This window comes from Aphelocoma coerulescens, chromosome 4A, assembly GCF_041296385.1.
Source record: "Aphelocoma coerulescens isolate FSJ_1873_10779 chromosome 4A, UR_Acoe_1.0, whole genome shotgun sequence".
Lineage (NCBI taxonomy): Eukaryota > Metazoa > Chordata > Aves > Passeriformes > Corvidae > Aphelocoma > Aphelocoma coerulescens.
Window position 1 is genome coordinate 7,055,439 of NC_091018.1, and position 14,305 is coordinate 7,069,743.

Here is a 14,305-nt window from a genome sequence, read left to right on the forward strand (position 1 = left end):
TTCATGGTACAGTTCGATGGAAAAGCTGCTTCTGAAATAAAGGCCAGCCAAGATAGGCTGGAGAGTGTTTATTCTCAAGTGTTTGAGTACCCTAAATGTTGCCTCCTTTTGAACAGCTGCCATTGTTTATGTTCAAGCAGAGAATTATACCAGCATACAGGGAGACAAGCCATCACTCACAGCAGGGAATAACTTCTGTTAGAAACAGTTCAAGAGCCCAATCCTAAATACCTTCCCCAGCCAAAATTCCCAAAGAGCAGTGCATATCAGAAGCCAGCTGTAAAGTCCCAGCCCTGAACTTGTTCCTCAGAGCCACAGTCCAAAATCTGAGAAACTGGCTTTCTGCTGCACTGAGATCTGGAGGGGCTGGGGGTTTTTTGCACTTGTGGTTCCAGCTCTGAAACACCTATCCACATTTTTCTCTCAGGTATTAGTCAAGAAGGAATTTTTATATACTGAGCTCCTTAAGGAAAAATTAGGAACTGGTTTATATTCAAGAATGCTGTATTTGGAAAAAAAAAAAAAAAGGTGTTGTCACTGAAGTATGTGGGTGCTTTTATCATTACAAAAGAAAGCTGAAGTTTCAAAGCCATATTTGGTTGCTTGATCAGCTATTTGCTTTGTACATCATGGCTTAAGAATTTAATCAGTTTCCTTTCGGAAGTTTTCTTTTGTTATTTTTAAAAAGAACACTCTTCCTCTCAAAACAGGGTAAAAGACTAATTGGTAGGTGGATTGTTTTATTAATTTTCCCCATTCCATGTGCTAGATTTCAGTGGTTTAAAAAATAGTCACATCCCTTTCTCAACCACAGACTGGCTCCTGCTTACACAACACAAACGGGACCAGAGTCACATGCATTAACTTATCTTTTGACCAATTACTAAAAAAAAAGATTAATGACAGAAACACCCGTCTTGCAAACACATGATGAATACAACTTCACTCATGCAAGTGACTTCCCAAATCTATATTGATACAGGGGTGCAGCATTTGTGCAAAACTAAAGGTGTTTGCATTCACATGAGTACAGCTGCAGGAACTCTGCAACTGCCTGATATTCCGTAATACAGAAGGAAAGAGGAAAGTATGATAATTATTAGGTAAAAGCTTGCATTTCCATATTCCCCAATTCTGTTACTGCCAGCCTGCTCCCAGGATTGCTCCTCACATCACCTGAGACCCCACAAAACAGCCTCTGCTTTAGCTATTTCCTCCCCAGCTCTCATTATAAAAGCCTCAAAGAGGCACATCTGATCACCTGCCCAGGAAAACACAGAGCTGACAGCTCTTACACAACTCAGTACCACAGCAAATTCTCCCTAAGCAGCAGCTCAGCTTGGAAGCAAAGGGACAAGTTGTATTTATACCCCAGGGTCTGCCTGCACTTTAAAAGCAACCACCTTCCAGGAGGGAATATGTATATCAGAAAGAGGATGCAAGAGAAATCAGAAGCAAGAATGTAGATAAATCCCATTTCCAAAACAACCCATAAAACAGGCAGTTTCTGAGGCTAACTCAGTGAACCACGGAGAAATTGCTTGCTAGAGAGTGTTTCAGAAGTACATTACACACCCACAGGCTTCCCACTCCCCATCCCTACTCTCACAAACCCTTCTCAGGCAGAGCAGTCACAATGCAGAGAAAAGACCAGCACCAGCCCCGAAATCCGAAGACCTGCGAAGCGTGGGATGCTGAAATGCTCCCTGCCCTGCTCAGCGAGACGATGCTCGAGAGGGAGAGAGGGAGGCATGTGCTTACTGGCTGCCGGAGAGCCCGGGAATGCTGCGAGGCGGCTGCTGCCGGGAGGAGGGAAGGGATGGACCGAACACTGCGAGCGGCTGCGGGACGGACACGGGAGCGCTCTGGTCCAGGGCTGGGCTGGGGTGTCCAGCTGGAGAGACGCGGCTTCCACACTTATAGCAGGGAAGTGAATGGCAAAAAAAAAAAAAAAAAATGTCCAGCCCATAGCAGCGATCCTGCCCGGGGAGGCATGCTCCTCCCAGGGTCACTGCACCATCCATGGTGGGGGGGAACCCCAACCAACGATGGCACTTTGCCGGCAGAGCTGTTCCGTGCCTCCCCACAACAGCACCAGGCTGTCATGGGAACCCTGGGACGCAGCAGGCTGGGAAAAGCCCTGCTACCCCCAAAATGCCAGCAGCTGCACTCCCAGACAAGGAAAATGAGGCACAGAATCTTTGCAGGAGAATGCGTTGCCAGGTTCCTGTCATGTTCAAATAACCCTCTCTCAATGCTAAAGCCTTTCCTGGAAGGTCAGTTACACATCACATTCAGGTTCATAGACAGAGTTTGCAGGACACAAAACAAACAGCAGGGATGTATTTCAGGTGAGAAGTCTGCAGGGAGGGAGAGGACCCAACTGAAGAGAGCACAGAAAACATTATGCCAAAAGAGGAGCCTTTTCTTCAAAGCAGGCATGAAAAAAAGTACTGTCAGGTAGCAATTCATTCCTGTTTTAAATAAATCTGCCTGCCTGTGCTGCATCACACCAGAAAAATCTCGCAACATTCACATTGTTTTCTTTTCTCCCTTTCTCCATCCCTTATACTTTTTATATTCTTCTGAGTTTATGCCACTTTCTTCCATTCTTGTTGCTATTGAACACATGGTCCAGCAAGTAGCTAAGTTTGTTTTTTAACAAGAGGTGCTTGTGTTGGAGCTCTTTCTCTACAAACAGGCTTTTGTGATGCCTTGGAGAGCCACCACAGAGCTCTTGACTAATGGCAGGAGATGCTGGTAGGTGTGCTGGACACAGCACCAGTATCCCTGGAAAGCAGATCACTATACTTGGGGCAAGGAATTTTTCTTTGTTAGTAAAACAAAAAACATTGTGTAAGAGCAAACACTCTCTCTTTACAGATACATTCATGTTGTTCTGTGCGTCTGTTCATTCAACAGGTAAGTCCCATAGATTCCTCCAACACTGCATCATCCACATTAACATCTCTAGCAGGGACAAGAACACTGGGCTGCCCTGAGATTCAAGGCTCAGACGGCCACAACTTGCCAAGAACAACTCCAGGAATATGTGAAACACAGATGTGAAACACCAACATCATTTATCATTATGGACTGAAGTTTACATTTGATTTTCAAAGGAATCCAAATACTCGTTTCCAGCTCATTTTTTCAACAGCTCTCCCAGCAAGCATAAAACTTAGTCACCATTAGTGAGAGCTTTTCTCTAATGGCTGTAACCAACCATCAGACCTACAAGACCACTAGCAAAACCCCCCTGCCCCTAAGGTGTGATGTGTGTTACATGTTTGCAGCTGCAGAGCTCCAAGATTCATAAGAAATTGCAGAGATGAGACCCTTCAAGGATGGGACATTCAGACAGAACATTCCCAGGTAGATAAATCAAGCCAAGGTCTCCAGGAGAAACCAGGGTTGTAGAATGTGAGGATACAAAGACAAACCAGGTGTTGCACAGTTGTAGGAGAATGGCACCAGGGAAAAGTTACCCTGCAGGCAGCTCCTGTGGGATTTCTTCTTTCAAAGGAAGGAGCCTTCCTGCCTCTGGCCATAAACAGAAAGAGGAGGAGAGAGGAATAGGAAGGGCACTGCTCCAGGAGCATCTGTACCAATGGAGTCCCTTTACCGGAGACCAGTCACTGCCCCTGCCCCATAGGAATACCTGGGACTAATCCTGCACCTCTGCAGTTGCATCTTGGAAGATCCCAACCAGATGATGCATCCTGGAGAAGCACAAGTGCTCTAATAAGTGCCTGACATCTTGCAGCATAACAAGCATCCCATTTCTGCAGCAAATGTCATCAGGCTGCTATCAGGATCCTCTGCCTTTTATTTAAGGTATTAGATGCCTTCCACATACAACACAAACTAGGGGTTTCATGGCCAAATCCTAAACCTCAGCTACCATCAAAGCAACTCCCAGGCAGCATGTCTGTCAGCTTAACAGAGTAGCAGCTAAATAATTAATTCATCTATATAACGTGGCTCTCACTGATTACAGCAGAGCAGGTTTCTATTTGAGTAATTCATTGCTCTCACTGGATTGCAGATCAAGGCCTCATCCTGCAGTTGCTGCATCCTTTATATCCCTGTTGGATTCACCATCCAGTCCCATGTGCACAATGCCACATCCAGAAAAAAAAAGCAAAATAAAGGTCTGTGAAGGCACATGGCACAGAGCAAGTGCTTTACCCAATCTTCAGTATTGCTACTTCTGCCAGAAAGTGAGTGTGTGCAGGATCAGACCTTAAATCAGACCTAAATGACCAGTATACCTGACAGAGAAGAATTTAAGCACTCCAGGACTTGCACTAAACACAGCAGCAGTTTTATTCTGTTTGGAAAAGAGCAGTGGATGATTTAGAGAGCAAGGACAGCACACAACCAGAGTCAAGGAACAGGCACTGGGGCGCTGCCATATTACAGATACGGTAGAGCACTATAAAAATCTCTGCCAAAGCATTGGATTAAACAAGAATAAAGTGCAAGAATGACACAACTCATTGCAAAGGACTGAGTCAACTCTGAGTCAATCCCCTACTACCACCAGTGCTTGCTTGAGGAAGATAATCAGTTACCCTGCAAATTGATTTTTGGCAAACAAAGTAAGTAAATCTAAAAAAGAAGGACTCCAGTGATCCAATATATCCTTGACTAGTTATCCAAACAAAATGAACTATAAGCAGAAGCACTTAAAACTGAGTTGGTTTAATTACTCACTCAAATCTATCTGCTAAGAAACTTTATTTGGAAATGGTAGAGCTTGCAGAGGGTGTGGGGAGGCTAATCTACAGCCAAGTGCTCTCCAAGAAACCCCAAGGGCAGGACACCCCCAAAGTCAAGGGCTCACCCCAGAGCAGCAATCATCTGCACTGGTAGAGAAAGATGTGCTTTGATTCATCCTTTTTGGGTCTCCATTCTGATTCCATTACATCCTCCTCTAGCCACAGAGGGGGAAAGTCTTTCACACCACGAGGCCTGGTTTTGCCAGTGGAAGGAAGCCACTGCATCTTGGGGTGAACCCAAGCAGAATGCCATTCACATACCCCATGGGTTGGTTTGGCTGTCCTGGTTCCCACATGCCAAACTGGGGCTGGGTGTGACATATCCTATCCATGGTGTCCCCTAGTCAGGGCTGACAGTGGTGACAATCACCCTGTGTGAGATGGGGCTGCCCCACTCACCTGCTCTCTGTGAGACACCATGGCCACACAGAGCCACGGCAGCAGAGATAATTTCCACACACAAACCCTTCAGAGCCCTCCTCTCCCAATGAACACCTCAACCCTTCCTTCAGCTGCAGGTGAAAATAATTACCAATCCCCTCATTAATTACCACTCGTTATCCCCTCTCACCCTTTTGTCCAAAACAGCTGGGAAGGGTTCCTTCCCCCTTCCAAGTTGCAGTCTGAGGGATGCAGCTATTTTGGGCTTAAGGTACCATCACAAACCCTCTTGACTCCCTATCCACGCTGACTCCTCAGGGTCACCGCCCTGTTAATTCCCTAATTGACAGGCTCCATCCTCCTTTCACCACACAGCCACCTGCTTTCACCAGCCTCTGAGAGCAGGAAGCTTTCCCAGCAGAGGTGGCCACACAGGCTGGATGCTCCTGTGACATCTATGTCCCTAACTGCGTAGAAGTCAGTCGTGCCCTGTTTTGGATGGGTTCCCCACTGGAATATAAAGCACGCATGGCCCACACAGGGCCTCCCAGCTGAAAGGAGAACTATCATGTTGGAAAGCTGATCCCTTGAGGCCCCAGTGATGGCTCTGTCCTCGATCTGTCCTCTGACTTTTCCAAAGTCTGTTTTCAGCCCAAGGGGCACAGGAGAAGACAGGTTGTCCTGCAGTGAGTCTTTTCAAGAGGAGAAGGAGAGAGAGAGAGAGGAAAGAGGACAAGAAATAGGGAAAGAGATCCAACAGTCTCCACACCCTCAACCATCTCACCATTCTGCTACCCTGGGGGATACTGGTGGCCAGATGGAGCCCCAGCCCTGCAGGCAGCTGGAACTCACCTGTCACCAGCTAATTACCTCACAGCCATCAGCACATGGTCTCCAGACGGGCAAAGTAATGGAAAAACTTCAGAGTCATTCCTCTCTGGGAGTAAGTAAGGGAGGGGTTATGGAAGGTTTGGAATGGTGTGGTTAAAACATCAGTGATGCAAAGCCTTTTCCATGGAGTTTAAATACATAACTTGCAGCTGTTCAAGTTGATGCAAAGAAGAGCATTGCAACCTGTCGGCCACATACTGTGGGCTGTGATCCTCAGCGGGAGCAGCCAGGCTGCCAAAAACCAGACATTTCTCAGCTCTCTGTGCTTCTTCTGCAATTCTTCCTATCAGTGTGGTTTGGAAATCATGCATATGCAAGGCAGCGAGGGTGAAATTGCTGAGGGACATTGGTGGGTTGCGCTTCATCACAGGTTGAGCAAACCAGAAAAGGACCAAGTTGTCCTGGCCTCAAGTTGAACCACGGGGGGTTTAGATTGGATATTAAGAAATATTTCTCCACTCAAAGGGTGGTCAAACATTGGAACAGGCTGCCCAGGAAGGTGGTGGAACCGCTGTCCCTGGGAGAGTTCAAAAAACATGGTGGTGCTCAGAGACATGGTTTAGAGCTGGGATTGGCAGTACTGGGTTAATGGTGGTACTCAATCTTAGAAGCTTTTTCCAGTCTTTATGGTTCAATGATTCTTTCACTTTAGTGGGCAAAACAGCAAGCCACAGAAAATGGATTATGATTGTATTAGGTGACATCCACAAGACTACTCAGCTTCCCCCAATTTAGTGTCAAAGTATTTCTGTAGCATAGCCCTAAGATACCATCACCAAACCTGGATCAGCGCATCAAGGTAATTTCCAAAAGCTGGGCAATTACCTGCTGAGAACCTGCTAGTGAATAAGCCCATGAGTAATTACAGTGGCTGTGTTATTTGTGACATCACTGCTACTCAGATGTTCCTGAGTGACACCAGAATTTGCACATGGAGAAGGGATCTAGCTAAAGATTGTTCCCACCTTTAAAAAGCAGCTGCAGGGATGGCTCAGCTATCAGATTAAGAGAAGCAGCCGTGTCAGCCCTCTTGGTGTCCTTTAGCAGAGTCCAAAATGCTTCTCCCAGTACAAGTTGCTCCTTCTGTGCATGGAAAATTACAAAGGTGACTCCCATTTATAAAAGATGATGCACCAGAGCCTGGCAGGAATGGACCCATCTGTTGACTATAGCAAGGCTACCTTTGGAAAAGGCAAGAGAAACTAAGGTTTCCAGCAGTCTTTCCAGCAACAATTTAAGTTTTCAAGGAATGTTGGCAACAGTCACAGCTATTTATCTGCGGCCTGCAAGGGGCTATTCAACCACACCAGGTTTTCTGCCAAGGGTAGGGCTTGAGGTTTTCTGCTTTATGGTCATTTGAACTTCAGCATTTCCATCCACATTCATGTACTGGGTCCTGGTGTTTTTTTCCTGCTGGATCACAATCCAGGGATGTGGGAGTAGCAGGCAGCTTGTGGCCACAGGCAACAACTCACCTGGGCCCAGATCCCTGGGACAGCATAGCCCTGTGAGTGCAGACCTCTGCCCCTGCATCCCCACACACTGACCTCATGGTCTGTGCAAACCCTGTCTAACCCTGAGCAGAGCCCACAAACTGAAGTGTGGGGAATGGCGCAAAAAACAGCTTTTCTCCTTCACAACTACTGCTATCACTAGAACTTTTGAGCCACCCTTTGCTGAAGTCAAGTAAATTTCCATTGACTTCAACAACTGCTGGGGCACAGTTTGCTTAAGTGTTTCCAGACTTTGGCCCTTCCAGCAAACATCTTGGCCAGACATTAAACAATAACAGGAATCCATCAAATATTTGAGTATTTGCATAATCCAAACAGATAAAATTTGAGAAAAGATTTGGTTCTTGGTCCTTATCAGTTATCTATTCCTGGGTGGATACCTATTGAGAGAGGCTTAACAAAGGTTTCTAATAGCAATGAGGTAAAGAAGTAGCAGTATAGTATCAGGTTTTCCTTCAAGCAGAGCAAAGGGATTTGTGATGGTACATATTATAGACACATGTATATCTTTATCTTACTATACGTAATTATCCTAAAGTTGGTTTTTTTCCTTGGTGCGAGGCTCACCAGGAGTTTCATGTTCCAGATTTGAAAAGATGGCTTCCAGGCATCAGACCAAAATTAAGCTTCTTTATTAATTTTAGCTTAGATTTTAGTCTAGGAAAAAATTCATTTAAGGTACCCACAGGCTAACATAAGTAAAAGACATGTTTTAATAGCAGAGGAGATTCTCAAAGCATGACAAATTTCATTTTGCTTGAGTCTGAAGCTAAAACCAAACCAATTAGAAAGCTGAGGAAGAAACACATACAACTGGATTAGATCATTCCATGAACATGAGAAACAACAGGCACAGAATGGGCTGGGGCTCACAGTGTTCGCTACAGTTCAGGGGACCAAAATTAAATTCCTCATCATGGTACAAACTTCTTGCTTGACTTGGGCTGAGTCATAACATCAACCCCTCAGGTGATACCTGCCTGGCTCCAGGGCTGCTGGGAACGATGTGGGCACACTCCAGAAAGGAGCAGTGGTGCTCAGTGCCTGCAGTGCCTTGTTTGTGGCCACTTTCACCTGTCAGTATGACCACAATGGAGGGATTTGCTCAGCGTGCCTCAGGTTCCTGCATGCACACAAAGACATAATAGTATTTTTTGCTTCCATCCTAGGGAGGCAAAGATACGTGAAGGTTTAAAATGCAGGCTTTGAAACAACAGACAGGTAGTAAGAGGACAAGCTTTCAGACTCAAAAGCACACCATGGAGAAGATTCCAGCTCCAGAGCAGAGTTGGAGAAACAACAGACAGGTAGTAAGAGGACAAGCTTTCAGACTCAAAAGCACACCATGGAGAAGATTCCAGCTCCAGAGCAGAGTTGGAGACTTGGAACCACTGCAATAGACTCACACAAACCTCTGCTGCCACAGTATCTTCCAGTCCATGGGATGGGATGCAGAGTCGCACCCCAGTCCCCTCCAGCACCTGCCACCAGCACATCCTTGTTTCTCTGGATGCAAAGTCTTGAGCTTGGGAGTCTTAAGTGCTCTGCTGGCTCCAACATAGTGATTTTGTGTGACTCACAATTAATGCCAGTGAAAGTCATATTTAGTGAGATAGTTAATGGCATCTGTATCTGTGCAGAGGCTTAAATTTGGTGTGCTCCAAGGTACCAACCTCAACAACCCATATGGTGCCCAGGGTTATACCAGCAGCAAAGTGGAGAAAGCAGCCACTTGTCCAAGGCTATGGGTGAGATCTGTCCCAGGGGCTGGAACTGAACACCAGCCCGGCTTACCACACCCAAGTGTCTCTGCATAAATCAAAGGCTTTTACATGAAGGCATGGGGAATCATACTTACTGCTTAGACCTGCATTCATGGTGATGTGGAAAAGCCAAGTCACATTTTCCACCATTTCTGCTTTCGCCTTGTGTCCAACAGCACTGGCTAGATGAGCATTTTGAATTTCTGTATCAGATCAATTTTCTTTTCGTTAAAAAAAACTGCATTAAAATTACAAGATTGTTGATGGAAAACTTAGTCACAAACAAGGTTGGGGTTTTTATTCTCTATGCCAAAAAAATCAAGTGAATGGTATCCCATTAAATTGTATACTTCATGTTAGCTTCATACTTGGGCAAAAAGTAAATTTGTGTAAGATTTCCAGAGGCTTTGTTTCACAAACAAAAAAAGAAATAGTCATGGGAAAATTACAAACCATTTGGCACTAAGGAAATTATGAATGCAATTTCCTGAGCTCAGTGCGCTGAAGGAGCTGCAGTAAATAGCTGTCAAGCAGCTTTCTCAAACAAAAGATTTTAGACTTGATACCCATCTGTGAAGGAGATTTGTCTGTTCTGGACTTTTGTTCTCCTTCCAGTCAGATGGGATTTTCAGCTGGCTTAGTTTAGCTGGCACGAAGGGAGCATGGGTGTGTTGCCTTTGGTTTAAACCAAATTTTCTGGGAATCATGTCTTAAGTAAAAATAACAGAACTCACTTCTTTGCTGAGTTCTTCTGAAGAAAAGTGATTTAAAGATGATTTAAGTCAAACTGAGAGACCCAAGAGAAAGATCTCAGACATATGCACAGCTACAGAGAAGCTGTCTTCCTGCCACTTCCAAACTGAAATAAATCTCTTCAGTAAAAGCAGATTGGGATTTTTTTTCCCTCAACAGCTCAAGTGAGGGTTGGGAATAGAAGAAGAAACTGAACCAACAGCAGGGAAAAATATTTGGCATTAGATATTCTGGATATGAGGAAGCACAGATTCTGCACAGACTGCTTAGATTTTGATGAAGCAGCCACTCAGGAGAGCAGCTCCCTACCATGAGGGGTGACAGAGGCATGTCCCAAGACAAAAAGGGCTCTGCACATTCCCTTCCCCACTTCCCTCAGGCAAACCTGAGCCAGTCAGTGAAAAATGCTGCCAGATCAACTGGGGGGGGCTGGTCAGTGCCTCGTGTCCCCCTTCCCAAAGCTGCTGGCTGGGACTCAGGTGCTGGTGGGTGCAGTGGGTGCTGCTGTGGTGTGGCAGTGCAGCCAGAACCAGCTCTGGCTTCAGGAAGGGTCAATCAGAGCCCTGGGTGCTTCTGGACAGCTCTGCTGCCTTGGAGAAGTGCCACAGCATTGCCCCTGGCTCCCTGCAGAGAGGATCCTGCCCCTGCCAGTGTCCTTGGCAACTCAGAGCCACAAACATCAAGTGGTAGGAGCCAGGAGGGACAGGGGATTGGCCAAATGTGAAACCTGGTAACTGGCTATAAATATTTACATGCTGTGCCTCAGCTTTACTCGTTCCACTGCATTAGGGGCATGGCCGGCCAGAGAGTCCAGGTATTAACTGTCCTGCTTGTCATGCTCCGGGACTTTCAGCTGGACCATAATCTCCACTCAGTGTCCTGAGTCAGATCCACTCCTGGGGAGGCCAGTGGATGCTCCTTTTCCCAGCCTGAGGAGCCAGTGCATCCTTCTCTGATGGTGGTGTATCCACAGCAGAAGTTTTGCCCCTGCTCCCAGGACAGCCCAGCCAGCTCGTGCTGCTGCAAACAGAACTGCTCCAGTGCCATCTGGGCAGGACTGCCTGGCCCCCAGCTGGGCTCTTCTCCCTAGAGCAAAGGAATTCAGTCTTGCCAGCATTGCCGAGGCCAAATGCTAGTTATGGAATCTCAAACTAAATATCTGTAAAGCCAGGATGATCCATTTTTTCCAGGGAGGTTTTTCACTCAACCCCTTCACCCTTGTCACGAGCACCATAGGTCTATTATCAGCTCTGTCATCGGAGCACAGGTTGCAGCTGAAGCAACAAGTCTCTGATGGAGCTGAGCTTAGGAATGTCACAGTGCCACTGGCCTGGCTTCTCTCTAGCAGGACAATAGCTCTGAGCCCTCTAAGGCATCTGACCAGAGCTGAGGTATTTTATCAACAGCAAATATCTCAGCAACAAAGCCACAGCCCGTGCAGAGCAGAAACCAATCACAAGGGAAACTTGTTTGCCTTTTGTAAGAATTTGGACATTTTTGTGTGAGCAGCAGACACTGGTCTGGGTGGAAAATATAATCCAGGCATACCTGGTACAGCTGCAGAACTGTGTCACTTGACCTGCCTTGTCAGAAGAATCCTTGATTTTGCACTTTGAGAAATGTACACCAATGCAAATAGTGACCTCAGACCACTCAGACATCATTTAGATAAACAGCTGTAGGATGTTCAGGGATATTTCAAAGCTAAAAAATAACGGCAGAGTACATGGAGAAGGGAAGAAATTTGTATTAAACCTGGCCCATCTGTCACGGAGATACACAGACATTTCCACTTCTCTCTTTTTGCAGATCTCAAAAGCTTCAGAACCTGGGAGAATTCACATAACATATCCAAAGCACCATTGATTAATATTAACTACCTGAGAAAAGGGAAGAGTAAGTAATGCTGCATCTCTTGTTCTCCTTCCTCTTGTACCTCTGTGAATTCTAAGAGTGAGCTGTATTACAGAAGACCAGATTGAGCCATCCATCATCAAAGGGTGCAGAGGAGATACTTCAAGGCACTGCAGGGAATGAGGATGCTGTGAGGATGTGGAGACCTGCTGTCCTTAGCTGTCTTTAAGGTCATACCCTTGGAGCTACTACCCAGAAAAGGTGCATTTTGGTTCAGACCAGCACTAGGTGGAGGAAGGGCAAGAGAAAATCTTTGCTGCTGTCTCAGCCCAGGCATGTTTACATTGCCAAGTGTTTCCACACTCAGTCAGTTGGTGTTTTCCTATTCTCAAAGCATCCTTTGCCCTGCAGTGCCTGCCCTGCCCAGCACAGCACCTGTGTGGGTAGGTTGGCATAACTACCCTGCTGCTGCAGGTAGAAGGGCTGACACACTGTACAGAGCTGACAGCCTTAATTTATGCACATTTGTAATCTTTTTCCACATTCCTGGGAGCTTATGCACACAGGAAAGGGAGCAATGTTCACACATATCCTTAAAAGTAGTCACAACCACACTATTGTGGAACATGCAGGGTTAGGAGATTGCAACCATATATGGGCTCCTTGGGGCTGGAGCATCCTTGGCACCCCTGGGAGGAGGAGAGCTGGTGGAATTTCCTATGAAAGGACAATTAATAAAGACCAAATCCTTTTGTATATACACATGTCTAAATATTGGACAACAGATTCAAGGCTTTTCTACCCCAGAGTCCTGAACCTTACAGGACTCCTGCACTCATTAAGAGTGCAGCCTCTGACCCAGGTTCTAAGTGCAGGGACTATGAGGGCTGGAGAAAGGAAAAGCACCAAGAGGGGCTGTGTAAGGACTGCAGGTCCCAAAGGAACGCGCTCCAGAGTCGCTGCTCTGAGAGCAGACCTCCAGCAGCACTGAGCGGTGATCGGCTGGAATTCTGCTTTCCCTGGCTTTGATCTCTCCAGTCACAGCCTCACCCTGGCACCTCACCTCTGCAGCAGCCAACACACTGAGACCTTGCTTTACTTCTTACCTGAGGTTCAGGAGCTTTCAGGGACATCAGAGCCACTGTGCTGCTGTGCCAGTCCCCACTTAGCCATGGCAGGGAGTAGGGTACCAGGAGCCAGACTGTCCCCAGCACTGCCCCTGCCAGCAAGGTGCAAAGCAGCCTCTGATGTTAATGTGGCTGAAGACACCAGGTGTGTTGCAAATGCCTTTGGGATAAATGACACACACATGGCTCCCAGCTGAGGAGGGAGGTGGAAAGTAGGGGGTATACACAGTGTTTGTGCCTGGCAGTGTTGCTACGCCTGCACTGGACACAGAGTACACAAACATTCCCAGTTCCTGGGTTCCTTCAACAGCCTGGCAGATTTTGTTAGGGTTGTCAGCAAGGACACCATTTCTCTGTTTCCATATTACTTGCCTTGTCTTCCAATTATTCTCCCATCACAGACACGTGGCCAAAAGAGTTTTTTGCGATATACTATCATGAGATTATATTTGGGCCATCTGGCATCTGAGAGGCACTTCCACCCCCACCTCCTCTCTTCACCTCACCAAGAAGTTTCCTCTGCAAATCCCCCTGGTCACACCAGATGTGTGAGAAGCACATCTGGTGAGAAGCACTGTTTTGGAGTTGTGACAAGAGAAAGTCCTCTTGCAACAGTGCAAACAGACATGATGACCACAAACTGACTGCAGATGTCAGCAAAGCCTAGTCCTAGGAGTGGCCCAGTGCCCAGGTGATGTGAGACAAGCACCTGTGAGGCATGGGAGCACGTGGGGGAAGGTGCCCTTGCAGGCTCAGTGCTGGGGCGCGGTTGGACCAGCTCTGAGATGCATCAGCAGTTCAGCAAGGACTGCAGCTCATCTCTGACCAAAACTCATCCTTCAATGAGCTTGTGGCCACTGACCTTAAACTTCTCATTCTGAAAGCTAAATAGGGAAAAAATTGGCCAACAAGCAGCTGGGCTTAAAGGGGAAAACAAGGTGCAGGGGAGATGTCTGTGAGCACCTCCAGACTCCCAGGTGTTTGGAAGGTGGTGGCTCCTGTGAAGGGGCTCAGGGTGTCAGAGCAGTGGGTATTGCAACAGGGTCTCCTTTCCTTTGTGCTATAAAGACTCAGCTGGATGGTGCATGAGGTATGGTGAACATGGCAGGGGATGGGGAGGGTCTCTGGAGCTGGGGTGGGCCAGTGGGCTCTGCATGGCCTGCACCTGAAGGGACACCGTGGTGGTGGACAATTACTGTCCTTTCCAATATTGCCATCTAGAGGACCCAGCGAGGACC

General features: G+C 46.8%; 1 protein-coding gene across 3 annotated transcripts in view; it reads right to left on the reverse strand.

The window, feature by feature from the left end:
- FHL1 (four and a half LIM domains 1) overlaps positions 1-5,205 on the reverse strand; it is a 34,099-nt gene extending 28,894 nt beyond the window's left edge. The window contains exon 1 of one of the 3 annotated variants that reach the window (XM_069015149.1): positions 5,184-5,205. Coding sequence is in view for 2 of the 3 variants with exons in the window: in XM_069015143.1 (XP_068871244.1) it covers positions 1,762-1,969 (208 nt within the window). In the remaining variant the exon portion in view is untranslated. Of the gene's footprint in view, positions 1-1,761; positions 2,082-5,183 lie in introns of those variants that run through there. The other 2 variants (XM_069015143.1, XM_069015144.1) reach the window with 2 other exon arrangements.
- Between the last annotated feature and the right edge of the window lie 9,100 nt (positions 5,206-14,305).